This window comes from Bos taurus, chromosome 18 (assembly GCF_002263795.3).
Source record: "Bos taurus isolate L1 Dominette 01449 registration number 42190680 breed Hereford chromosome 18, ARS-UCD2.0, whole genome shotgun sequence".
Taxonomy (NCBI): domain Eukaryota; kingdom Metazoa; phylum Chordata; class Mammalia; order Artiodactyla; family Bovidae; genus Bos; species Bos taurus.
Window position 1 is genome coordinate 50,034,594 of NC_037345.1, and position 26,012 is coordinate 50,060,605.

Consider the following 26,012-nt stretch of genomic DNA (forward strand, 5'->3'; position numbering starts at 1 on the left):
AAGAAATAGTGATTGTGGTTGGACATCGCCTAGCCTAAGGCCCGACATATAATATTCACTCCGTATTTGAGAGCTGGGGCTATTTTTGGCAATCAAAGGGCTGCCTTGTTCTGCTGCTCCTCAGCACAGGAAATTCCAAGGTGGTTTTTCCATACTGGCTTCTCTTGTTCTGTCTCTGGGGACACAGCCGAGGGGCCTAGGTGTCCAAGCCAACTCAGAAAAGATGGAATTGAATATTTTAACCTGCCTGTCTGGGCCCTTCTGTTGAGGGGGGTGACTTGTTACTTGGAGTGGCCTGGGCTGCCTTGGGTCTCTCTGGATATTTCCTTGTGCTGGCAACTCTCACCCTGTCCTTGAAATGGTTCTGCCTGGGTAGCAGCCTCTAGGTGGTGTGGGTGAAATCTGGGACTGGTTTAAGGAGGGGACCAGACCCAGAACACAGGTTTCCTTATGCTACTGCCAAGGGAGGGCAGGAGGAAGCTGGAGACCCCATTCCTGCCTTAGCCACTGTCTTGCTCAGAGTCCGTGATGGCTTGGTCCTTGGTGTTTCTCGGTGTCGTCTTGCTGTCTGCCTTCCCAGGGCCTAGTGCCGGGGGCCGCCCCATGCCCAAGCTGGCTGACCGGAAGATGTGTGCCGATGAGGAATGCAGCCGTGAGCCTTAGGGGTCCGGGGGGGTGGTGTGTGGAGGGCTTGGGTTGCTAGCCTGTGTGGGGGGTGCCTTCACTCCCTTCTATATTCCTTCTCCAGACCCCATCTCCGTGGCTGTGGCCCTTCAGGACTACGTGGCCCCTGACTGCCGTTTCTTGACCATACACCAGGGCCAAGTGGTGTATATCTTCTCCAAGCTCAAGGGCCGAGGGCGGCTCTTCTGGGGAGGCAGTGTGAGTCTTGGGAGAACAGAGGAGGAAAGGGTAGAGAGCTGGGGTGGGAGCGTACCCTACTTTTTTACCTACAGGGCAAATCTGAGGGAGTGAACTGAAATAGAGTCGGCAGGGGGTGGCTGCTGTGATCCACTCTTTTTCTTTCTTTAGCAATTATTCGGGCATGTCCTGTAGTGCCAAATTGCTATAGACACCGAAGGTATGATAAAGAATGACGCTTTTATTCTAATGGAAGGAGACAAGCCATCAAAATACCAACTCGTGTGCTGCTTTAAGAATTAGTATAAAGTGACTGGGTGAATAATTCACATGGGGTGGTCAGGGAGGACTTTCCAGCAGGCGACTTTAAGCTGAGATTGGACTGACAAGGATGGAGCCAGCTAAGTGATCAGGGAGGAGTAAGTGTGCACAGGACTTGAGCAGGAATGAGCTTGCCATGTTCCCAGACCCCGGCTTTTAACTCCTTCCCCAGGTTCAGGGAGATTACTATGGAGACGGAGCTGCTCGTCTGGGCTATTTCCCCAGTAGCATCGTACGTGAAGACCAGACCCTGAAACCTGCCAAAACCGATGTGAAGACAGATGTGAGTATCTTGGGGGCTGGCAGGAATCTGGAAGGAGGATCTTTGGGTTGTAGTGACAGGCGAAGATGCTCCTAACCTCGGCTCCCTGGCAGCCTAGCTGCGTGCACTGGAACAGACTCTCTGCCTTTTCTTATCTGAAAGATGAGTGATTTCTAAATCCTAGTTTGAGAGCTGCAGAGTTGAGGGCTCCAGGCTAATTTGCATAGCACTTGTGCAGCCAGACCTGGTCCCTGAGGCTGCAGCATTTGCTAAAACCACTAGATCCTTTGTGGTGTGACCACTGGTTTTCTCCCCACTGTTTCCCCTTTCTCTTTTTCAGATATGGGATTTCTACTGCCAGTGAGCTCAGTCTATGCTGTCATTGCTGTTGTTTCTCCCCGACTTTATGCAAATACATCAGCCAAGTGCAAACTGGGTGTCTGTGGTCTTTGTGGTGGGGATCTAGAAAAAAATGTTTCCCCCAGGTTTCTGAATCTAGCCAATCAACCCACCAACTGTGGTGACAAAAGTGGTTACTAGGCAGAGTTTCATGGACTGAAAGCTCCAAGCTCGGTCGAGTTGGGCTCCTAAGCTTAGCTATTACAGACAAATAAATGAGAAGATGGAATAACTGAACAGCCAAATTGGGGAATTATAGTGTCCTCTCTAGACCAATACGAGAACTATTGAACTATTGGGAATGAGCCAATGGGACCATGAGGAAGACAAATCACAGAGCAGAGGTTTTCTGGGTTCTCTGAGAAGACTTTCCTCAAAGGGAGGTAGGAAGTTAATTTGTGTGTACCATCCCAGTTTTCATCCTTCCTGCCTTTGAGATCAGTACTCCCAACTCAAGGTAGTTCCTCTTCCAGGCTCTGTCAATCTTACATTTATCCCCTTCTTTGCATCCGTATCCCCGCCCCCAAGTCCGCTCCTACCCAATCTGGAATCGACTCTGCCCCTGGGCTCCTGACCAAATCCGTTTCTGAGCTGGGCGAAGCATCTGTGGCACCACCAATCGCTCGTCTTGGTCCCGCCTGCTCCTCTCACCACCAATCTACGCCTTTGTCCCGCCCCTTACCTGCCGAGTCCTCCAATCCCGGCCTTGGGGAAGCGTTCCCTAGTATCCCGCAGCGTTAGCGGGTCGCGCCGGAGGGGGGTGGAGGCGGAAGTGGCGGCGCCGGCCCCGGGAGTAGGAAGGAGCCGGGGCTGCACCCCGAGCAGAGCGGCTGCCAGCCGAGGAGCAGGCGCGGCCGTGTCGCCATTTTGCGGCCCTAAGCGGCCGCGACCAAGTCATGGCTGAGACCTACGGTGAGGGTGGTGGGCGGACACTGGGTCTGGGGTCTGGGCCCAGGAAGGATGCGGCCTGTGTATGGGGCGGGGCCTTATATGTCAGGGGGCGTGGCCTGGTATTATGGGGCAGAGCCTAGAGCATGCTGGGAGGGGTTTAGTGGGTCTGAGGCTGAGCTTAGTTAATTTGGGCGGAGCCTGAGGGTCTAGGGTGTGGGCGAAATCTGGGGCGGGATTTGAGGAATGCAGTGAGGATGGGTCACGGTAGACCTTGAAGGAAAGGATGATCCTTACTGTGTCTGGGCAGAGCCTGAGTGGATGGGGCGGAGCTGACTGTGAATGGCAAGGATCGAGCTCGATGGGCTGGGGGATACTGAAGGGATGCTCTGGATCCTGGGATTACCCTGGGAGAGGGCTGGAATGCGGTTGCGGGTGAGTTGTTCTTTAACTAGGGGGTGGGACTAGCGTCAAGGGGTGGGGCTTAAGCTTGAGACTAGCAGTAGTGCTTCGGACTGCGGGAGAGAAGGAGAGAAGGAGAGACAGAGTTGGAAAATCCGGATGTATGGATGGGTAGAAAGTGGGAGAACAGGGTGCAGTAGAAAGAACAATGGATTAGGAGTCAGAGGGAGCTGCATTCATTCAACGAATAGAGAAAAGCCGAGGGAACAATGCAAAGACGCTGAGGTAGGAAACAGCTTGTCATCTTCACGGAGTAGATTGCAGGCCAGAGGTTGGAGTGCAGTGAATGAATCAGAAAGTGGTAGAAAGCGAAGTTGTGGGGCGGGGTGGCAGGGGGGAGGAGCAAGGACAAAATTGTAGTCCTTGATAAAATGGTTTTCAAGAGGCTTTAGCAAAGTAATAGTTACTTGGGACTCTGGAGCCAGTTGGTCTGGGTTTGAATCCCAGCTGTACCTAGCAGTGGGATCTTGGGCAAGTCAGTTAACCTTTCAAGACCTCCGTTTTCTCATCTGAAAAATAGGGATAATTATTAGTATACCTCCTTCACAGAGCTTTCTTGGGGATTAAGTGAGTTGTTGATGTAAGTAAAGACCTTTACTTCTGCTGGGTATGTGGTAAGCACTCTGCAAGAATTATCTGTAATGGTTGTTACCCACAGTTCTGTATCTGCTTGTGTCTGTTGTGTCTGTTTCTCTCCCTGTAATTGTGATGTTCTCCTGCTTTCCATCTTTCCATGTCTTTCTCTCCGAATGGGTTTTTCTTGAATTTGGCTCCATCCCCTCAGACTTCCTCTTCAAATTCCTGGTGATTGGCAGTGCAGGAACAGGCAAATCATGTCTCCTTCATCAGTTCATTGAGAATAAATGTGAGTTTCTGGGAGTGGTTCTGGGTGCACTAAACCATGGACAGGGCCATGGTGGAGGCAAGTAGGCAGCTGTTGGGCAGGGGTGGGGCTGGCCTTAGGTACAACTTCATTGCTGGCTGCCAGGTCCTTGCTTTGGTATACACTCTTTGCGAGGTCCACCTTGAGCCTCAGTCTACCCAGCAATGAGAATGGGTTTGCATAGGCCTCGGAGGACAGGGAATCCTCTGAGCGCCCTCGTGTCTCTTCTCTCCCTCCCTCTCCCAGTCAAACAGGACTCCAACCACACAATTGGCGTGGAGTTTGGATCTCGGGTGGTCAACGTGGGTGGGAAGACCGTGAAGCTACAGATTTGGGACACAGCTGGCCAGGAGCGGTTTCGGTAGGTGGGCTGGGCTCCCAGTGAGAAAGCGTGGGGGAAAGGGGAGGAGACAGGAGGGAAAGAGGCATGCAGAGTTACCTGGAAACATAATGACGGGAGCAAGGACCCACTGGGGGTGGGCAAGGTAGAGAGAGAGGGCAAGAGAGACTGTGATGAGCAGGTCCATGTAGTCAAAGAAAGAAGGTGTCTTGAAGAGAGGGTGGCAGACAGACAAAACGAGATTGAGAAGGAAGCATGATTAAGAGTGAGAGGGCCGGGGAGGGATGACCGACCCTAGCGAGACCCTGTGGGATAGACCCATGTGGCTGGAAGGATGGAGACTTGTCCCCAGGGAGCAATAAGGCCTGGAGAGGAGGAGATGCTTGGGGTGGGGCAAGGAGCAGAGAGTAACTGAAAATGACTGAAACAGAAAAGGAAAGTTGAGAGTCAGGAAGGCAGAAAAAGAGACAGACTGAGAGAGAAGGCAAGATTAGGACGCTCAGAGGTGAGAGACAAAGACAGGGAGAATGGGACAGGTGTGGCCAGAGAGATGGAGAAATGGATGTTTTGGGGGACAGGGCAATGTGGAGGGCTCAGCACACAGTATGTCTTCAGGAAATGTCTGTAGAAAAGGTGATAGACACATGGAAACCCTGAGTGAGATATAGCCAGCAGAGAGAAACGAGGAATCCAGCTTCTGGGAAAGGGTGGTCCCTGGTCAGCACTGAGTAGCTGCTGAGTTAATATTCATGCGAGAGTTCATTGTGTGAGCTGCCCAGAGACAGAGAGAGGATGGAGGAGAGAGAGGTGTGCCAGTGCGCCAAGATGGCAGTAAGTGCTCTGTAAAGGGTTGTGTTGTGATTGCACGAATTCCAGAGGGATCCAGCCTGGCGACACAGTGAGGAGCAGACAGTTAACCACCCTGGGAAAGGGCCCCTCCCCCCACCCCAAACAGCAGGAGAGGGCCAAATGGATGTAGTTGCGTAGTGCTTGGCCAGGACTGGGCAAAGGGGGGATGACAGAAAATGTTGAATGAACGGGAAAGGATGAATGAAAGGGAAAGGATGACAGAGCCAGAGCAACAGAGATGGAGAGAAACAGAGAGTTAAAGATACATACACATACAAGAGACAGAACAGTACATACCAAGGAAGAGATGCAGAAAGACAGGGACACAGAGAAAGTCAAAAGGAGGGAGAGGGAATTCCCTGGTGGCCCAGTGGTTAGGATTGGCACTTTCACTGTCGAGGTCCCCAGGTTCCATCCCTGGTCAGGGAACTAAGATCCTACAAGCCACACGGTGTGGCCAAAGACAAACAAATAGTAGGGAGAGACTGTGACAGAGGCAGGCAGCCAAGATAAAGATTGAGGGAAGTAGGCTACCAGTGGGAGAAACTGTAGTGAGACCCAGACCATGGCCAGGTTTAGGAGGAGGGGCCAGCAGTACACGGGGGCCTCCAAACCACCAGTCTCTTTCCGCAGAGGGGGGCAGTCTTGGGGCAGACCCCAGCCTTGGGGGTGACTGAGTCCCCCTGGCCCCACAGGTCGGTGACACGGAGTTATTATCGAGGGGCAGCTGGAGCCCTGCTGGTATATGACATCACCAGGTGGGTGCACGGAGCGGGTGGGGTGGGGCCCGGGCTGCTCCCTGCCGCTGCACCTGCCTCCCTCCTGGCTCCCTTTTCCATAGCCGGGAGACCTACAACTCACTGGCTGCCTGGCTGACGGATGCGCGCACACTGGCCAGCCCCAACATCGTGGTCATTCTCTGTGGCAACAAGAAGGACCTGGATCCGGAGCGTGAGGTCACTTTCCTGGAGGCCTCCCGCTTTGCCCAGGAGAATGGTGAGGGCTAGGTGGCGGATCAGTGGGGCAGGGGACCAGCAGAGGGATGGGGGGCATTCAGGGGGAGCCTGTGAGAGCCCCCTAGCTCTCTGTGGCTCTGCCCAGCAGGGCAATGTGCAACTTTAGAGGTCTGCGTTCAAATCTGGTTGTTGGCCATGTGCGGGCTATATGACCACTCTGTTTCCCCATCTGGAAAAATGGGTCCCCCCCTGGACCACCTCCCTTAACTATTGCACACTCTGCTTCACAGATGGTTAAAGGGAGGTGGTCCAGGGGAATTCTTGGCACGGCTTGGATGAATGGGTGCTTCATGAAAGTTGGCTGCTAAGCAAGTTTCAGCCACCATGGGGAGGCAGCATAGAATATTGGTGTAATGTGGGGACTGCAAACTCTGATGGCCATAGGGGACAGGCACATTTTGTGAATAAGGGAGAAGGGGCAGGGGAGACCCTCAGGTTAGCAGGCACTGACATTAGGGGAATGGACAAGACTGATAGCCACATTGAAAGGTATGCAAGTACATTATCATTAAAAAAAAACACAAATAGCAAATGTTGGCGAGGATTCAGAGGAAATAAACCGCTGGTATGCTGTTGTTTGGAATGTAGGCTGGTGCAGGCACTTTTGAAAACAGTATGGCAGTTTCTAAGAAAACTAAAATTGAACTGCCACGTGACACAGCAATCCCACTCTTAGGTATGTATCTTTAAAAAAACAAAAAATGGATTCAAAAAGATACCCCAATGCTCATAGCAGTATTGCTTATAATTGCCAAGATATGGAAGCAACCTCAGTGTCTATCAATGGATGAAAGGCTAAAGTGGTATATATATACAGTGGAATACTATTCAGCCATAAAAAAGAATGAAGTAAAACCATTTGCAGCAACGTAGATGGACTTGGAAGGTATTACTAAGTGAAGTAAGTCAGAGAAAGACAAAATATTGTTTGGTATCACTTATATGTGGAATCCAGAGAATAAACTAGTGACTACAACAAGAGGTATGCAGGTCTAAACTCATGTGAAAACGTCATGTTGGCCCACATCTGCTGACTTAGGCTCTGTCCATGTTCCTTCTTTTTTGTAACCTCTAGGTTTAGAGGATTTGCTATCAGAAAGATGTGGGTTTGAATGCTGGCTCTGACTTACTGTGAGGCCTTGTCACATGGCTAATGGGTGGACTATGAATGGGGCCTGTGCTAGATGGTGCTGGGGACACAGTGATGAAAATAGCCCTGGGCCCAGCTCTCATGGTCTCACAGCCCAGGGTGGAGGGAGGAGGACCATTTCCAGAGAGTGACAGCCCAAAGAGGTCAGGGCTGGGAAGGGGGAGGCGAACGGGTCAATGAGAGCCCAGGGGAGGCACCTGATTCATCCTGGGAAGTTAGGAGGACTTCCTGGAGGAGGAGATAGGAGCTGAGTTCTGAGAAGAGCTCAGTGGGTACCTGGGGAAGTGGCCTTTCATGGCAGGGAAACACATGTACGGAGGCTCGAAGTGAAGGCTTGAGGGACAGAATGAGAGGTAGCAGGTCAGAGTCTGAGTGGAGATTGGGGACTGATTGAGGCCCTGACTGTCTTGAGTGTCTGTCCCCCTGCCCCCTCCAGAGCTAATGTTCCTGGAAACAAGCGCTCTCACCGGTGAGAATGTGGAGGAAGCATTCCTGAAATGTGCCCGCACCATTCTGAACAAGATCGACTCAGGTGAGACCCCCAACTGACCGGACTGGGAGTGGAAGGAGAGCCCAGAGGTTTCCAGGGACTGGTCCTGACCTCTCCCTTCCCTCCCCACAGGTGAACTGGATCCCGAGAGGATGGGCTCCGGCATTCAGTACGGTGATGCCTCCCTTCGCCAGTTGCGGCAGCCTCGGAGTGCCCAGGCTGTGGCCCCTCAGCCCTGTGGCTGCTGAGACCTGCAGAGTCAGGTGGGATTCTGGGGACCTGGGAGCTGCAGGGCTGGTCTCCCAGCAATGGGGAGGACAGAGCAAAGACAGCAACATAGAACAGGAGACACAACCAGGAAAAAGGGCCATCTTCCCAGACACAGGAGATCCACCCATTCTTCCCATCCCACTGCCAACTCTCTGCCCTGCATCTCCGACCCTCCCATTCATAATTCCTCAAATGTCTGTTGAGCACCTACTATGTGCCAGATCCTGTTCACAGCATGGGGGATAACATCAGTGGGGAAAACAGACAAGAATGCCTGCCTTCGTGGAAGAGACAGACAATAAACAAGATCCAGGAGCAAACTGTATAACAGCCAGAGATAAAGGCTATGGAGAAGAATCAAGGAGGGTGGGGAGGTGGAGGAGTAGACGGTCAAATGGGATGATGAGGGGAGGGCTCACTGCGAAGGTGACATTTGAGCAAAGACATTTGAGCAAAGGTTGTGTGGGGACCTGGGGAAGTGTTATAAGCAGAAAGAAGAGCCAGTGCAAAGGCCCTGAGGTAGAGTCCTCCCTCCCCTGGGTGAGGAAGTCAAGGCCACTCCAGTGTGGCTGCAGTGGAGTGAGTGGATGTGTGTGTGTATGTGAGTGTGTTGGAGGGTAGGTGAGCAGATGAGGTTGGGGTGGAGGAAGCAGATGAGTGAAGGCCTCGTGGGCCATGGGGAAGGCTCTGGCTTATACAAGCAGAGAAGGGACAGGATCTGATTCAGGTGTTCATAGGGCCCCTCTGGCTGCAAACAGACTGTGGAGGGGTGGGGGGGTGTGGGCAGGGGTGGTTGCCCAGTGACCAGTGAAGAGGCTACTGCAAAGTCAAGACTGTGGTGGACAGGACCAGGGTGGGGGCAGAGGAGGGGTGGAAAGGTGAGTTAGGTGAGATCACCTTTGCCTCCAGCTGTGTCCCCTCTTGATGTAATCACTTCCTAAAGCACGAATCTGCTTCTTTCCTCTGTTCTTCTGGTAACCTCCCCCGCCTCCTCCAGGAAGCCTTGCTTGTTCTCCTGTGCTTGGTCCAAAGTCCTTGGCAGGCTTGACAGACTTGGTCCCATCTTCACCTCTCTGTGGGTGACTACGTCTTGACAGTTCTTGTCTCTCTGCTTCAAACCCACTTGCCACTCCCCACCCCCCAACCATTGGCAGCTCCAGGATGGCCTTGGAGCAAAGTGGTTAGACCTTGGACACAGGTACTTTGAGAGCAGGGCCAACATAATTTCCAGATGAATGGATTTGAGAGAGATGAGTCAAGGGTGAGCTCTTGGAGCGGGGCTCCTTTCCTTCCAGGCCTCTGCATCAGCCATGCCTCTCCTACCTCCCTTCTCAGGCCAACTCCCATTCATCATCAGGTCTCTGCTAAAATGTCTCTTCCCAAAAGGGGTCACTCTCTCTAGATGGGCAGTCTCACAACTGCCCCTCCTTTTTATTATTATTATTTCCTGTTTTTGGCTGTGCTGAATGGCTTGTGGGATCATAGTCCTCCAACCAAGGATGGAACTCGCCCTCAGCAGTGAAAGCGCAGAGTCCTAACCACTGGACCACCAGGGAAGCCCCTGTCCCTCCTTTTTAAAGTGTTCAACTCTGTCCCCTCCATCATTATTTATGGTGTTTGTCTCCCCCATCTGAGAAGGTGACAAATCACAGACTCCAGAGCTGGGCTGCCTGCATTTATACTCTGACTCTCACTGCATAGTTGCGTGACTGTTGGCAAATTATTTAATGTCTCTGGGCCTTGGTTTCCTCATCTGTAAGTGGGGCTAATAATAGTACCTACCTCAAGTGAGTGTTTAGAAGATTAATTAAGTCAAGTCATGTAAAGTGCTAAGAACAAGGCCTGACAGTAAACTAAGACTCAATAAACTAAAGACTGTTTATTATTTTTTTTTCTTATCCAATTTAAGGACTCTGGGCTGTGTAGAAACAGATGGGTGTGTACTCTTCACCTTAGGACATAATTTGAGTCTGTTTCAGGGTTTTCTCAGTGAATCAAATCTAATAAGAGTGCATTTTCAAACTGTTGATTGCACTCTACAGGAGGAAATACACTTTGTATGTTGTTCTAATGCAGTCACACACATAGAAAACTAAAACACACATTTTCTTCATACTACTATTCTTAAAACAGAGGTGAAATTCACATAAATTTAGCTATTTTAAAGTGTACAATTCAGTGGCATTTAGTACACTCACAAGGTTATGAAACCATCACCTCTGTCTCATTTCAAAGCAATTTCATCATTCTAAAAGGAAACCCCATACCCATTAAACATTGACTCTCTGTTCCCCCTCCAGCTTCTGACCTACACCCACTTGCTTTCTGTGTCTATGGACCAACATTATTATGAAGCACTCTGGTATTTTTTATTTTATTCTATTTCAATGAAAAATTGCTCAAGGCACACCAAACTGATTTCCTACCCTACTTATGCAGTTGTGCACACTGGAATCACCTGGAGAGCTTTAAAAGCTACTGGTGCCTGGGCCTTACCCCAGAGATTCTGAAGTGATCTGGGTATTTCTAGAAGCTCGCAGGTAATGCTGTCTTCAGATAACCACAAAGCAAGAACCGATTGCCAGATATATCTCTGACTCGGGAAACACTGGAATGAGACCTAGAGTTGAGGTGGTTCAGGAACATAGAGGAATGAGACCTAGAGCCAGGGTGGTCCAGGAACACAGAGGAACACAGAGATACAAAGGTGGGGACACAGAATGTAGACAACGAGACACCCCTCTACAGACTCAAGGAGACAGCTCTCTGAGGCAAATACACGGGGGAATGCGGGTGCCCTCAGAGTGAGAGCTGCACATTACCTGCAGACAAGAAACAGAAAGTCAGAAAATTTAGCAGGTTAGGGAGAAAAAGTATAGACAGAAGGGCACAGATAGGAGGGCAGGAAGATACCCAGAAAGGAGACAAAGCTGCAGCTGACGGACCTGGGATCCCCCCAGTTCACCGCACACTTTTCTTGCAGCTCACCTGCTCTCCAGGACCAGCCCTATCCTTCCGTCTGGGGCCCAGACACAGGCCCTGGGAGGCCGAGCCCCTCACCTGCCCTCGCCCCAGAGAAGCTGCCCTGCCACCGGTCTCCCTTCCCTGGCCTGGTGGGGCCTGGCTGAGGGGCAAGACTGAGCCATGGGGGAAGGGGGATTCTCTCCGTGCCTGCTGCTGCTTCCTCTGTCTTGGCTAACCCCTGTTTTCCCTGAACCCCTAACTCCTCTTTGAGCATACTCAGAGAGTTCACAAAGCCTGAGACCACGGCCATTTGGTCTCAGCATCCCTGGCCCTGCCATTGCGAGTACGTGTTATTTATTACCTGGAGGCCTGTCCTGTTCCAATGCCCCCCCACCCCCATAAAGCATTGTTTACACCTGTGTCATAGCCTCTGTCATTTTGGGGTGGTGGGGAGGGAAGGGAGGCAGATGAGGTCCCTGATTATGTTTGGAGTCCATGTTTTAGGGTTGGACATGGTGTGGGGGTCCACCATGACTTGATGGCTCAGGTGTCTGTTGTGGAGGAATGCCCACATATGTAATACGAAGGTCCCTCTGTTTGTGATGGGTGTGATGGGATCTGTAGGAATGGGTGCCGCTTGTGTGTGTGTGACACTTTGCTTGTGAGTGCTCTGTGCCCTTGGTGATTGTGTCTACAAGGGTGGTGGTGTTTGGGACACCGAGGCTAGGGAATGAGAATTCAGGCCTGTGGGTGAGCCCTGGGTCTGCCCAGTGGGTGATACTTACGCATTTCTGATGCCTGAAAGTCCGAGGCAGTGTCTAGTTAGTGCTTGACTGTGCATATGTGCCCCTGAGATCTGTGTGTGTTTTGGTGTGTATTTGGCTCTGTTGACACACCTGTGTGTGACCATGAACCCTGTGTGTGCCCTTGAAGACTCTGTGGTTTTTTGTACTACCCTAACCCCCATGCATACTTAAGATCAGTGTGTTACCTCCTGTGTCCAGGTGGACCGCTGACACCTGCACGGGCTCTGCCAGGGACTGGTGCCACCCACTGAGGACACTCCCAATGGCTCTCCCTCCCCCACACTGGCCTTAAACCATGCTCAAGGGAGGCCCGAGGCCCTGCTCAGCCTGGGGGCTGGTGGAGGAGGTGGGGCATTTTAAATGACCTTATCTGCATTTTATCCCCCTAGGTCTGGTCGTCCAGACTGTTCAAAAGACTCTTGAGACAGTCATGCAAATGTCTTCTCTGGCTTTCCTAGCTGGTTTTATTCGGACTCCACACAGTTGTCCCGAAGGGGCAGGGCAGAGCGGGTCAGAATCTGCACATCCCTTCTAGTCCTCTCTCCCTTCTCTCAAGGACGTTCCGCTTTTTTCTTCTCCTTTATAAAATGTCCCTATGTAAATTACTTGCTGTGCAAATTTACATACATTTCCTAACTATTTGCCCAGACGCTTCTCAGTCCTAAATCTTCGGCTGTGAGAAGGAGGAGCTGTCCATGTTAGTAACATCCATGATCTATCTACATGCCACTCCCAGACCCCCGCTACTCATCCTCTCGCAGCGTTGTCCGCTCCAAGGAGACGGGCCTGCCTGCCTATGTAAATAGGCTAATTTACATGCCCCTCCCACTCGCTTGGCTTCGTACGCCAGCCCCCCCCCGGCCCTATCCGGCCCTTGCTAACTGCGTTCCTCCTCTCGCACAAAAGGGGCGGGGCGGAGGGCGCCCAGAAGCCCGGCGTCACCGTCGGATCCATTTATTTCCCCTTTCTCCTGGGAGAGGGTATTCGGAACTCCGTCGCCCCGCCCCGCGCGGCTCGCGCCTGCGCCTGTCCGTCTCCTCCGCCCGGACGCGGTCACGTGTCCACCGGGCGAGGCGGGGGCGGGGCGTCGCGGGTGGTGGGGGCGGGGTATGGCGCGCTGTGCGGCGCAGGGCGGCTGGCACAAACGGCGGCGCCGGGGCCGGAGGAAAAAGCTCGGTGAGGAGAGCCCGGGAAGGGAAGGGAACGAGGCGGAAAAGGAGTTGGAGGTCGGGCGCCGGCGCGAGCCGGGCGCGGTGTGGGGGGCGCGCGCCCGGCACCGTGGCGGAGCGCTGCGACCCCGGGGAGGGGAGGGGAGGTGGGGGTGGGGCGTGGGGGAGGGAGCGCGCGCCGGGCACGTCGAGCGCCGGCCGTTGGGGGTGTTGGGGTGGGAGCCGGGGGCGCGCGTCGGGCGGAGAGGGGAAGGGGAGGGGACGCGGGGTCCCAGCGGTCCCTAGGCCTTGCCTTCGTGTCCTGCTGCGCCCCGAGGGGCCTCAGGGCCCGCACCGAAGGGACTTGGGAGGGGGGCTCTTTCCCCTCTCGTCCTGTCCCCAAGTGCGTGAACCCTCCTCCACCCTTCCTTCTGTCGCCGTGGACCCTGCTCCCACGACTCCCTTCCGTCTGTCCGTCTCAGGACCTCCCTTCCGTCTGGGTGTGTGTCAGCCCCTAACGGGCTTTCCTCCTGTTGGGCTCAGGTCGACCCCTCCACCCGGTTCTGCCCGGCTGTCTCAGGCCCACTCTCTCCTCTCCTCCGCTCTGTTATTTTTTCTGTTTCGGGACCCCCCCCCCCCACACCCCCTCCAGTTTCCACGGTCCGTAGATCCCCACCTTCTTTCTGTGTATTCCAGGCTGATCCGCCCGCCCCCGCCAGTCCTCCCCGTTTGTTTCTAACTTCTAGTTCCCCACTGCGCCACCCTTTTCTACTAAGAGTCCCCTCTTTTACTTTTTTGTTTGTGGGTCTGTGTCTGAGGATGTATTTCACCCGTAGTCCCCACTGCAGTCCTCTGGCTGTGGGTCACCTACCCAGCCTTACTTCTCCAGCTGTCCCGTTTATTGCCCCTTGTCTCTTCGTGACTCCCCCCAAGTCCCAGAGTCTCCGCCGCCCCCACTGCCCCTCCCGCCATGACCTCAGGTTTTGGGGTCTTTGTAGCTAAGTCTGTCTTGCTCTCTACTGCCACTACCACTGCCCCTGCTCCCCTCCAGTGCGCTTGCCTGTGTAGCTCTTCTCACCTTCCATTTTTTTTCTCTCCAGCCACTGTGACAGGTCCCTTCCCAAGCCCCTAGGGACAGCAGAGGACTTGGGGACCAGCGAGCACCCCCAGGGCGAGAGAAAAGCCTCTACCACCTGCCCTGCCTCATCCTGCCCCACGCCAGGCCCAGCCGCCCCAGCCCCCGGCTGCATCAAGTGGAGGAGGAGGAGGTGGAGGAGGGTGGCACCATGGGCCTGGGCCGTGCCCTCCATGCCCGGGGGATGAAGACACTGCTGCCATGGACAGCCCGTGCCAGCCCCAGCCCTTGAGTCAGGCTCTCCCTCAGTTGCCGGGTTCGGTGTCAGAGCCCTTGGAGCCTAGCCGGGCCAGGATGGGGGTGGAGAGTTACCTGCCCTGTCCCCTGCTGTCCTACCACCGTCCAGGAGCGCCCACTGAGGCCTCGGCGGGGAGTGGGACCCCCAGAGCCACAGCTACTTCCACTACAGGCAGCCCCCTGCGGGAGGGCTTCGGTGCCCAGGATGGCGGCGAGCTGCGGCCGCTGCAGAGTGAGGGTGCTGCGGCACTGGTCACCAAGGGGTGCCAGCGGCTGGCAGCCCAGGGCGCTCGGCCCGAGGCCCCCAAACGGAAGTGGGCAGAGGATGGTGGGGATGCCCCCGCACCCAGCAAGCGGCCCTGGGCCAGGCAGGAGAACCAGGAGGCGGAGGGGGAGGGCTGCAGCAGTGGCAGTGGCGAGGCCAGCGCCGGGCTGAGGGAGGAGGTGCTGCCCGCGGCGCCCGAGCGCCTGGCCCTGGACTACATTGTGCCCTGCATGCGGTACTATGGCATCTGCGTCAAGGACAGCTTTCTGGGGGCGGCCCTGGGTGGCCAAGTGCTGGCGGAGGTAGAGGCCCTGAAGCGGGGCGGGCGCCTGCGAGACGGGCAGCTTGTGAGCCAGCGGGCTATCCCGCCACGCAGCATCCGTGGGGACCAGATTGCCTGGGTGGAAGGCCATGAGCCAGGCTGTCAAAGCATCGGTGCCCTCATGGCCCATGTGGATGCTGTCATCCGCCATTGTGCTGGGAGGCTGGGCAGCTACGTCATCAATGGGCGCACCAAGGTGAGGCCGCAGGGACCTGCTGTGAGGGGTGGTGGGACGGGGCCCCCAGGCACTTGGATGCCTGTTCTGAGCATCAGTGGGTTTGGGGACAGGCTTCTGGGGTCACAAAAGAGTTTAGGCAGCCCTGGTGCAGGGAGTGTCAGAGCTCGCTGTGGGCTCTTGTGCCCTGTGGGCCTTAGTTTGTGCACCTGCAAGCTGTGGGTTTGGCCCACAGTCACCGCGATTCTTGACCTTGCCGGGGATCCTCTCAAAGACCCTGAAGAGAGGTGCCGCCATTCATAGCCCTGCATCTGTGTCTGAGCCCTGGTGGGGTCAGCAGCCCCGTGATGTCTGTTCATGGGCCTTAGAGCAAGCAGACAAGGTTTGTGTCTCTGTCTGCCCGTCTTGTGTTCTTCCTGTTCCCTTATTTTTTCATCCATCCAAGTGTATCTAGGCCATCCTGTCCACTGTGCATGTCTTGTTTGTCTAGTCTGTCTCCCAGGTAGGAACCGGGAGGGGTGGGTGGCAGTGGTGAGGTCCGTGCCAGGCTGAGGGAAGATGCCCAGCATGCCTGGTGCTGGGCCGCACTGCACCCTGTATGCTGTACTGTGATGTCTGCCTCACGCCGGCTTCCCAGGGGTGGCTGTGCGCTGGCTCAGGTGGAGGTCACGACCCCATCCCGCCCATCCCGCCCCATCCTAGTCCGTGTCCTCCATCTTCTCTGTTCTGTCTGTCCCTCACTTCATTCCTGTCTGGCTCTGGTCTGTTTACTTGGTCTTCTGTCTTTGGGTCTTTTCTTGACTCCCTGTTTTTGTTTTAGAGTAGTAGTTACTAATCTTTTTTGTTTTTTTTTTTAATCTGCTCAAAACCAAACCCTGTCTTAAGAAAAATGCTCATTTGATTGGAGTTTATGGGCAGTCATCAGGCCTTCTGGGCTTCCAGCTGCCCATTCAGGAATCTGGGGTCAGGAGCCCTGCACAAGACAATAGTCCATAGGCCCTTTCAGCCTGCCAGCACATTACTTGTCTTTCATGGAGGGGTGTGAGGGCCCTGGCCTGGAGTTCATGGTTTGGTGGTGGTTGGACAAGGCACTGTAGGGAGTGCCCGCTGCCCTGCACCAGTGATGCCTGGATGATGGCACAGGCCGTGCTCTGCCCTCCAGGCATGAGGCTGTGCTCCTGGCGTCCCCGCCCTCTTCCCTCAGATCCCATCTTGGGTTCTGCCTCTGTGCAGCTTTCCTCTTAGGCAGGAACTGGCTCAGGGACCAGGGCTCCCCCCAGGCTGAAACCATGCTGGTCTCCCCACCCCAGCTGGAATTTGTCCCATTTTGCTCTCCCTCCTGTTACCTTGGTAGTTGAGAGCCAGAGGCAGCCCTTCAGGGGCAGGAGGTCAGTGGGAATCTCCCTAGCCACAGGGTGCCCAGCACCTTCTCCCCAGGGTCATCCATCCTTACAGGAGGGGGGTTAGGGGGAGACCACAAGAACTGAATAGCCCAAGGCGGGATACTTCTCTGAACCTCAGTTTGCTTATCACAGGATAGGAAAACCAGGTTAACTGCCTAGCTAGTCTGTGGCCACTTTAGGAAGGAAAGGAGAATACGTGAATCTCCTCATGAATCTCCTCTCCTTCAGTGCCTTGGATGTGGTTGGAAACAGGGCCCTGGAGGGGGTGGATGGCTGGGGGTTGAGACTTTTTTAGCGCTAGGAGGTAAGAACAAACCTGGCTGGACTGAGAAGGGAAGGGAGGAGCCAACCCAATCACTGGAGTTCCTCTCTGACTCTCCCCTGCCCCGGTGAGACAGCAGCTTCAGCTTCCTCACCTTCAGAGGGCAGCATCTGGGTTCTGCCCCAGGCTCTGGAGTAAGATGGGTGAGGTGCTGAGATGTGCTGGCGGCAGTGGTGGTGGGGGCTCAGGTCACCAGTGTGGCTGCGGCCAATCACAGCCCACCTCTCGGTGCTTCCTGAACTCGGCTCCTGTGTTCCTCTGCCTGCCTCCTCTCCCTGGTTCCTCTGCTCAGTTGACTGGCAGGTGGGAGGGATTTGATTTGCACTGGCTTCAAGGACTACCATAGGGGTCCCGGGGAGGCCCCTTTAAGACCAGTTTGGAGGTGGGGCCTGCTGTTGGCTCAGTCCTGGGATTCTGACTTGGTGGGTGGGTGGGTACTGTGTGTGTGTGCTTTGTGGGGGCTCTTGGCATGTTGGTTCTAGCTGTCCCTTATCCTAGCTGCCCCTTCCCGGAAATGGAAGTGTAAAGAACATGTTTCCACATTACTCTGCTTGTTGTCCCTTTCCCTTGAGGGCGTGGGAAGTAGATGCTTCTTAGGCCAGAGGATGCTTACCCCACCCCCCATTCCCAGGTGAGTATCCGTGGGGGGAAGGGTGGGGCCTTGAAGGGCTTGTTTCTGTGTCTCGCCTGACACAGGAGTCCTGCTTCATGAAAGACTACAGTGTGTGTCCCCGCCTGCGCGTGGGAAGTCCTGTGAGGGGCATGGGCAGGACACACGGAGGCCCCAAGGCCCAGAAGAAGAGTGCTTTCAGTCAGCAGCTCCCTTCTCGGCCCTGGGGAGCCTGGCCTGGCCCTGGGGGCCAGTGCTGGGTAAACAAGCGCCTGTGCCGACTGCACTTTGAGGGGGATGGCAGGGGAAGTGAGCCCAGGGGCCTTCAGTTAGAGGACTCCAGGTGCTCCTGGTCCCGAGACTGACTAACAAGGGGGGCCAGTGGAAGAGTGTTCCCGGCAGGTGCAGAAGCCTGGGGGTGAGCTCAGCCTGGTCAGGAAGAGTCAGGAGGACTGCGAGGCCGGAGGTAGTTAGGAGGCTGTGGTCAGGAATTTGTGTTCTCTGGGGATGCAGTGAGGAACTTGAAGGGATTTGAGCTGTGGTGAGGGGGGAGTAAAGGGTCTCTGGCAGTTGTGTGGGGAAAGAGGTTTCAGCCCTGGAACGCTTTGCCCACCCCATCCTCAAACAAAATTGGCAAACTCTTAGCTTGGATTCTGACTGGGGAGGGCTTGCCTGTCCCTAATCAGTGATTCACTGGTTCCAGGCCACCCCCCATTCTGGCCACAGCCAGGGATCCTTTCCTCTCGGTGAACTAGTTGCTCCCTGCACTTAGCCGTCTACAGGGAGTGAGCAGTGCAAAGAAAGTTCTTTGGAACCTGGGGTTGTGGGGGCCAGGACCTTGCCCTCATGTTGCCAGAGAGAAAGGCACCCCACTGGGTAGCCATGGTGGTGGCAGTTGTCCTGGCCTCTTGCCCGGGGCAGGTGCTGTGGTGGACCAGGTGCACACGTTTAACACAGAGCAGTTTACTCTCTGTGCTGGGGTGAGCCCCGGGGAATAAGCTGGGAGGAGGCCGGAGGGGTTGAGTCAGCCTGGCCTGCCATGGAGTGCCTGGCAAGCCTCCTGGTTTTGGCAGCAGATGCCGATCTTTTCGATTGGGAATGTTTACCCCAGGGCTGTGGCAGATGGCCATGGCCCCCAGGTGTAGCTGAGCATTATGGGGAGCAGGGGCCAGCAGAGTCTGTCCTGGCATCAGTGTGGGACGAGGGGTCAACATAGAGGATCCCCAGATGGGAGCTTCATGCCAGTGTTTCCTCCTTCACCTTGTCCAGCCTTCCCAGTGGCTGTGGGCAGAGGACAGGACAGGAACCTTTCCAATTTCAGCCTGTGCTTTAATTGTCATGTGTCAGGCACTGTGCCGGGTGCTTGCCAGACATTTATGTCTCATTCAGCAAGCTATGAAGTAGTTGTTACGCTCCATTTCAGGGATGAGGAGCCTGAAACAGAGTTCAGTCCCCTGCCCAGCATTACAGCTCTTGAGGCCACAGTGAGACTTGAACCCAGGGGTTAGCTCTGTGGGAACACTGGGCCTTTAACTCACACCACACCTGTCATTTTGTGGATACAGGCCCAGAGTGGCCAGGCCCAGAGCTCAGCGTGGCTAGGCCTGGCTTGGGCAGCAGCAGCAGTCAAGGAGAGAAGGGGGAACCCTGTGGCTAGACCTCTTCATATAGAAACCATGGCCTGGGATGAGGCCTAACTCTTAGGTCTGTGGGGGTCAGGAGCCTCCAAAGTCATATTCTCTGAGGGGTTCATGCTACTGCTGTGAACAGGAGGTGTTATCCCCGTTTGACAGATGAGGCATTTGAGGCCCGTTCAGGTGATGAGACTGTCCAAGGCTACTTGACAGGGTGTCCTTGGAGATGTGATTAGATCTCAGGTTCTAGTCATGTTATAGGTTTTGGAATTGTTGACACATGTAGGAGACTGTATCTAGCAGATACTCTTTGTCGTTATGATCAGTGCTGCTCAACATTGTGCAAATTAGAGTTACCTGGGAACCTTTAAAAATTCGAGGCTGCACCTGAGGCCAAGCACCTCAGAACCTCGGAGGTGGGCCTGGGCATCAGTGTCCCAGGTCATTCCAACTCTACAGCTCTGGGAGAGAACTCACGTGGGGCTTTGAGGCCACATCCCTGTATACCAGAAAACGTTTAAATAACATTTAAATTGGTTTTATTCTACTGAAATATTTGAGGTTGGGATTGGGTTATCTTAAAAAAACCAAACCCTCAGTCACTGAGCTGCATCTTGGTTCCACACTCGGCGCATGTGTATGCTGTTCAGTTGCCAAGTTGTGTCCGACCTTTTGTGACCCCATGGATTGCAGCTTGCCAGGCTTCTCTGTTCTTCAGTGTCTTGAGTTTGCTCAAATTCATGTTCATCAAGTCAGTAATGTTATCTAACCATCTCAAACTCTGTGCCCCCTTCTCCTTTTGCCTTCAATCTTTGTGTGCCTCGTGTGTGTGGGAAGTGGGCTCTTGGGGCCAGGAGCTGAGGTTTCTTGTGGATAGAGGCTTGGCTAAAAAGGAACGTCTGGGTGCTGGAACCCTTGGAGCCCCCAGGACCCTTGAGGAGAGGTGAGGGGCTGAAAGGGGTGAGAAAGAGGAGGTAATGGCTAGCTTGCTCAAAAGTCCCTGCTTGCTAGCCTCAGTAAACCCTCAGTAAACCCTATCTCCCTCATCTCTGCCAGGCCATGGTGGCATGTTACCCAGGAAATGGGCTGGGATACGTCAGACACGTTGACAATCCCCATGGCGACGGGCGCTGCATCACTTGTATCTATTACCTGAATCAGAACTGGGATGTCAAGGTAGGATGGTGGAGTGGGGTGGCATTCATCCACAGTCTTTTCCTCTCCCCGCTCAGCTGCTCGTATGGTCCCGGTCCTCTTCTCAACCCACTGGGGGGCGGTGTAATCTTTTAGGGGCCCTTCCTGGAAATGGCACCTCCTCTCCAGCCGACTGTGTGGTGGTGACTCCTGGTGTTGGGAAATGGTGCAGTCTGCCCAGCCCCCAGCCTAAGGCGCACTTCCCCCGCCCCATTTCCTGTCGTCTTTAGTCGCTTCCTGCCCGTTTCCATGGTGATGCAGACCCTGGGTTGTCATTCATTTTCAGAGTCTTGAGTGGTGGGAGGGAGAGAGCTGTGCAGTTACTATGCCCCCTGGTGGGCCCTTGTGGGTTGGCTGTGCAAGGGGAGGCGGGGCTCCAAGCAGTGCTGGCCAGCCTCCTGCCTCATCCTCTGGCCCGCCCTCAGGTGCATGGCGGCCTGCTGCAGATATTCCCTGAGGGCCGGCCCGTGGTAGCCAACATTGAGCCCCTCTTCGACCGGCTGCTCATTTTCTGGTCTGATCGGCGGAACCCCCATGAGGTGAAACCAGCCTATGCCACCAGGTACGATCCATATTTCTGGGGATGTGCCCAGCTACTCTGCCTGTGCTAGCAGTCTTGTCAGACCCCTGGAGTGACTAGGAAGTGACGGGATGCCAAGAGGGGGGCGGCTGGGGGGTTGGAGATGGTGGAATTAAGTGTGATCTCTAATGGCCCTCTGGGGCTGCTCTGGTCCCCAGGTACGCCATCACTGTCTGGTATTTTGATGCCAAGGAGCGAGCAGCAGCCAAAGACAAGTATCAGCTAGGTACCTGCTTCCCAAATGGTGACCCCGCCTCTTAAGTCCTTCTGTTCCATGTACTTCTTTAGGCCTCAAGCTGTCTCATCAATCTCTGATGAATCTCATCATCTCTTGATGAATCTCAAGTCACTGAACCTTGCAGCTCATTTTTCCCCATCTTTGCCTACTTTCCCTAGACAGTTGACTCACCTGGTGTCCCCAGCATGAGCCCCATCTCTTCTGATGCTCTCCCGATCTTCCCAGTTTTCCTTGGCCTCTGTTCGTTCCCCGATGACTCAATCCCCTGTCCCTCTTCTTCCCCAGCATCAGGACAGAAAGGGGTCCAAGTGCCCGTGTCACAGCCGACTACGCCCACCTAGTGGCCAGTCCCAGAGCTGCATGGACAGACAGCCTGCCCTGGCTTCAGGAGAGCCCTGGGCCCCGGTGCTGCCAGTCTCGGTGCCTGCTCCTTCCCCGCCACCACCACTGCTTCTGACTTTGCCTCCGTCCTGCCTGGTGTGGAGGGCTCTGTCCATTGCTGAAGACCAAGGAGGAGGAGAGACCTCTACTGCCCTGGGATGGGGGCGGGGGTTGTGACCCAGACAGGAGCCAGTGTTGGGGCCTTCCGTTACTGGAGCTGGGGGCCTGTGTCCTGCCCTGTCTGGTCATGCCCCTCTCAGGTTTGGAGAGCTGGAAGGAGGCATCGCCACCTCCCGCCAGGACGCAGGATCTGGGGTTGGGGTGAGTCATAGCCTCTTGCTGGCAAAGGTTTGTGGGGGAATATCCCCAAGTCTCCCACTCCTCCAGCCTGGAATGTGAAGTGACTCCCCAACCCCTTTCACCATGGCACCTTTTGGACTAGGCTGCCACTGCTTGGGCAGGATAAAGGTGCTGGGAGGAGCATGGGTGTGCAAGTCCTATCAGCCAAGAAATAAAAGTTTACCTCAGAGCTGCACACATCTGACTCTCTTACTCCCTCTTTTTGAGAAGAGTCCTCCATCTGCGGTTCAGGCCTTTATTGACCGAAGAGGGTAAGGAGGTCTGAGAGCCAGTGAGCTGAGCTGAATCTGACTTCAGCGGGCCACGAGGCGGAGCTGGAAGGCTGGGGGCACGTTGCCCAGGCCAGTGCACTGCGGGGTGAGGTCTGTGTCGGAGTGGCTCCCCACAGGGAGCAGGAAGAACCGCAGCAGAATGGAGGTGAGGAAGAGGAAGATGTCGGTTGGGGCCAGGCCTGCACCCAGGCACGTCCCCTTTCCTGGGGACATGGGTATGGAGTGAGAAACCCATGCGTGCCAGGGCATGTCCTGACTGGTCCCCTCCCTGCCCAGCCCAGACCTAGGGCAAAGGGCGTGAAGGCGTTGCTCTGGAACTCGCCCTGGTCATTAGGAAGTTGGTGGGGTTGAAGCATTCTGGGTTCTTGAATTGGGTGGGGACCCAGTGTGTAGACACAAGCAGAGGAATGACAAAGGTGCCCTGGGGAGATGTGCCAAGGTTACTCAAAAAAGGGCCCAGTTAGAAGCCAATGTAAGGAATCCTTTGTGCATCAGCGGTGAATGCTCAGACCTGCTGATAGGCCCTCCCCGGCCCTGTGCAGGATCCCCAGACTCAGTGGGCACCTTGGGCAGGAAGTAGCCACGCAGGTGAGTGTCGCAGGTGAGAGCACTCGGGAGCCCAAAGGGCACCACACTGATGAAGCACTGGATCTCGTGCAGCACAGTGTTGGTGTAGGGCAGGTGCTCTCGGTCCTCCAGGGTTGGGGCACACATTCGGCCAACCATGTCATCCAGCTCAGCCTGCACTTTGGCTGGGGCCACCAGAGATGTGAACTACGCATACCGCAGCCTCCGGCCGACCCCAAACCCCAGCCCCCTCATCCATAGCTCTCCAGCTTGCAGACGTGCTACGAATGAGTATTTGAGCAGAATGAGTCCATAGCGCAGGGTGGTGCTTGTGGTCTCTACCACCAAAGAAGAGATTATGCATCGTCATCGCCAACGTCTCTGCCTGGAAATGGCTCTCGGGGTTCTCTGTTCCTGTGGGTACAGAAGATAGGTGCTGCTGCATGCCAGGCGCCTGCTGGTGGGCGGCAGGGCCCTGCACCTTATCTATTTGATCCAGGAAGCTATCGATGAAATCGTGGGGCTTCCCAGACTACCGCGTCTGCTGGTGCAGCTGGATTTGCTGAGAGATGAAAACCCGAAGCGAAGTTTCGGAATATTCAGTGGTGTAGGCCTGGGAGCCAGTCCAGGAGGGAGGGGAAAATGTACATCTAGGGGGACAGGAAATCAATCGGACGTTGAACAAGACCATTAATTCCCTGTGGGGGGGTCTGGACCAGGACTTCGATGTTGTAAGTTGCGAAACTCTTCAATTCCAACATTCTAAGACTGCTCCATTCTAATGATCCATGCACTCGGGTTTGGCATAGACTGGGCACACGACCCTCTCACCTCGCCCCACCTGGAGCTCATGATGCGAAAGTTGTCATTGAAAAGGTCCAGGAGCCTCAGGAACTCCATGTCCTCATAGCCATAGTGGTTCCCAAGGACCACGGAGCAGATAACATTAGATACAGCATTATCCAGTAGCCGCTGGGGGTCGAACGGGGCTCCTAGAGGTGGGAACATAATGAGGTCATACGCTGGGTGGTTCAGATCCCACCCAGCTCTTGGGTTATTGGCTTCGTTCCACCAAATGCCTTCACTTGGTCCTTTCTAGACCAGTGTCCACGCCCACAAATGGTCCCTCTCTTTTTCCAGGCCGTACCTCCAGTGGCTTGAAAATCACCAAGCAGACAAGCGGCCTCTTCCAGGACACGCTCTTCGATGGTCTGCGTACCCAAGCCAAACTCCTTAAGTGCTCCAAGTGCAAAATTGCGTAGCGTCGGCCAGCGCGGCCCTTTAGAAAACGCTATGCCTTGGGGGAGGTGTGGGGGGCATTGGGAAGAGAAGGGGTTGGGTGATAAGTTGGCTACGCCCCATCCCAGAAGCATCCCGCGATGGAGCCCACTTTCTCGCAACTCTTCGCTCTGCTTCTTTTCCAGATCTTTTGGATGCCACCCCAGTCTTCTCGGCCCTATCCACACATTGACCCCGCCTCTGCTGGTCCTGACCCCTGACCAGCGCTTGCTCTGTTTGGCTTTGACTCTTAGGCTCTTCTAGGGGCTGCACAAGGAACCAGTCCCCCCTACTCCCATTCGACCCCTACAATGTAGCTCCGCCCCAACCTCTCCTCATTAGCCTTGACTCTAGGAGGCCCCGCCCCATTTCTCCGATCCAGCTTTTTTTCGCCGACTGGATATTCCGGGCCGCACTTCCGCCGCTCCCCGGCCCTCCCCCACCCCTGCCGCCCACCCCAGGGCCTCACTGTTTCCGCGTGTGAAGCGTTTGAAGACTGCCATGGCCCCGCGGCCGGAGAAGGCATCCGCTTGTAGCACCAGTGCGTCCCGCAGCGCTGCGTAGCGGCACAGCACCACTACAGGGCACTGGCCCAGCCACACCGTGAACACCGGACCGCAGCGGCCAGAGAGCTACACGGAGCCGGTGGTCAGCGGGCCCCAGTCTGGGCTCCTGACCCCTCCGCCGCCGAGACCCCAGAGCCCGACCCCCAGCTCCCTTCTCCTTCGGATCCAGGAGTCCAGCCCCTCTGCCTTCCCTCAAAATCTAGACGTTCAGGTCCCCAGCCCCCTGCCCCCTCACCACTAGGTGTCTGGGCCCTCAGGACCCGCCCCCCTCCCCCTGCCGCTTTGAGCCAGAACAGACCTCTCTGCTCCTCTTCCCCTGGGACCAAACAGCTGCGGCGGCCGGCCGTAGGCTCCCCGTCCCTCAGGACCCGGGAGTAAGGGTTGGCGTGTGGCAGCGAGACTCCGCCCTGAACCCGGAGCTCAGGCCCACTGTCCATTTTCCCTCCAGATCTAACTTCCCACTCCGTCGCTTCCTTCCCCAGGAAGCAGGACTCTAGGCCCTTCAACCTCTCTCTGGACTCGCTGGGTCTGAGCCCTCAGCTCTGTCTTCATTCAGGGAGCTAAGAATTCCAGCCCCCAGCCCCACTTCCAGAAATCCAGAATTCTGACCCCGCCCCCCCCCCCCCCCCCCCCAACCTGGGGCTTCCTCCATGAGTGCAGGGTCCAGGCCTCCAGATTCTTAACTGCAGCAAGCTCCCCAGCAGCCGGAGTGGAGTGGCCCTAGGAGGTAGGGCTCCCTGCCTCTGAGTGCTGCGTGCACCCCAACCCCACCTGGCTGGTGCCAGTAGCAAGACCAGCAATGACAGCGCTATAATGCCAGAGATCATCATGCCCTGACCCTCGATGCCCGCACCTCCTCATTTCTTCTGTTTTATTCTCCTGGGCTCTTGGGTGGAGCAAGGGTGGAAACTGAGTGTGGGAGAAGTGGGCACCTGCCAGCCTCTCATTCTGTAATTTGTCAACCCAGTTCTTTCCCTGTCATTGGTGTGCTTGGCTTCTCCTGGCCGTGTGTGTGTGTGTGTGTGTGTGTGTGTGTGTATTTGCATGTGTGCACGTGTGCGCCTGCCTCAGCCTGTCTTATGCCTCAGTAGTCTTAATGCACTAGCATTTTCATGTCAGCACACCAAGGCAACAGGTACACCCTCCATAGCACCTTTGGGTCCATCTTACTTGTCCTGTAGTTGTGCATTCCTAAGTCCCCTGGACACCTCTGGGCCCATGAATGTTGGACCTTATACTTAAAAAAAAAAAATTGGCCACACTGGGTCTTTGTTGCTACTAGTGGACTTCTCTAGTTGTGGCAAGCAGAGGCTACTCTCTAGTTGCAGTGTGCGGGCTTCTCATTGCAGTGGCTTCTCTTGCTG

The 26,012-nt window shown here is 55.2% G+C and overlaps 3 protein-coding genes and 1 non-coding gene across 14 annotated transcripts; all 4 read left to right on the plus strand.

The window, feature by feature from the left end:
• The first annotated feature begins 441 nt into the window (after nucleotides 1–441).
• Nucleotides 442–1,873, plus strand: MIA (MIA SH3 domain containing). Its single transcript, NM_173936.2, is given in 4 exon segments — nucleotides 442–652; nucleotides 749–882; nucleotides 1,355–1,465; nucleotides 1,785–1,873. Coding segments are annotated over 4 exon segments (393 nt in total). The 5' UTR covers nucleotides 442–528; the 3' UTR covers nucleotides 1,809–1,873.
• A 738-nt stretch (nucleotides 1,874–2,611) lies between these two features.
• On the plus strand, nucleotides 2,612–11,574 carry RAB4B (RAB4B, member RAS oncogene family). Of its 5 annotated transcripts, none has more exons than XM_059876920.1 (8): nucleotides 2,612–2,755; nucleotides 3,042–3,166; nucleotides 3,978–4,437; nucleotides 5,961–6,023; nucleotides 6,107–6,261; nucleotides 7,868–7,963; nucleotides 8,054–8,184; nucleotides 11,175–11,574. In XM_059876920.1, exons 3-7 carry the CDS (start codon nucleotides 4,241–4,243, stop codon nucleotides 8,167–8,169), a joined length of 627 nt encoding a protein of 208 aa, XP_059732903.1. In that variant the 5' UTR covers nucleotides 2,612–2,755; nucleotides 3,042–3,166; nucleotides 3,978–4,240; the 3' UTR covers nucleotides 8,170–8,184; nucleotides 11,175–11,574. The 5 variants fall into 5 exon arrangements, with proteins under 5 accessions (XP_059732903.1, XP_024834274.1, NP_001121979.1 ...); NM_001128507.2 differs by lacking the exon at nucleotides 3,042–3,166 and having other exon boundaries at nucleotides 2,641–2,755; nucleotides 3,978–4,058; nucleotides 4,323–4,437; nucleotides 11,175–11,570; XM_024978506.2 differs by lacking the exon at nucleotides 3,042–3,166 and having other exon boundaries at nucleotides 4,323–4,437.
• On the plus strand, nucleotides 7,985–8,053 carry MIR12057 (microRNA mir-12057). Its single transcript, NR_162433.1, has one exon. It is a non-coding gene; the product is annotated as a microRNA mir-12057 (primary transcript).
• Nucleotides 11,575–13,065: 1,491 nt separating the features above from the next.
• Nucleotides 13,066–22,144, plus strand: EGLN2 (egl-9 family hypoxia inducible factor 2). 7 transcript variants are annotated; one of them, XM_059876846.1, is made up of 7 exons: nucleotides 13,368–13,609; nucleotides 14,210–15,264; nucleotides 15,479–15,625; nucleotides 20,269–20,388; nucleotides 20,832–20,968; nucleotides 21,145–21,212; nucleotides 21,510–22,142. In XM_059876846.1, exons 2-7 carry the CDS (start codon nucleotides 14,446–14,448, stop codon nucleotides 21,563–21,565), a joined length of 1,347 nt encoding a protein of 448 aa, XP_059732829.1. In that variant the 5' UTR covers nucleotides 13,368–13,609; nucleotides 14,210–14,445; the 3' UTR covers nucleotides 21,566–22,142. The 7 variants fall into 7 exon arrangements, with proteins under 7 accessions (NP_001421733.1, XP_059732828.1, NP_001095663.2 ...); NM_001434804.1 differs by lacking the exons at nucleotides 13,368–13,609; nucleotides 15,479–15,625 and adding an exon at nucleotides 13,066–13,137 and having other exon boundaries at nucleotides 21,510–22,144; XM_059876845.1 differs by lacking the exons at nucleotides 13,368–13,609; nucleotides 21,145–21,212 and adding an exon at nucleotides 13,066–13,137.
• The last annotated feature ends 3,868 nt before the right edge of the window (nucleotides 22,145–26,012 follow it).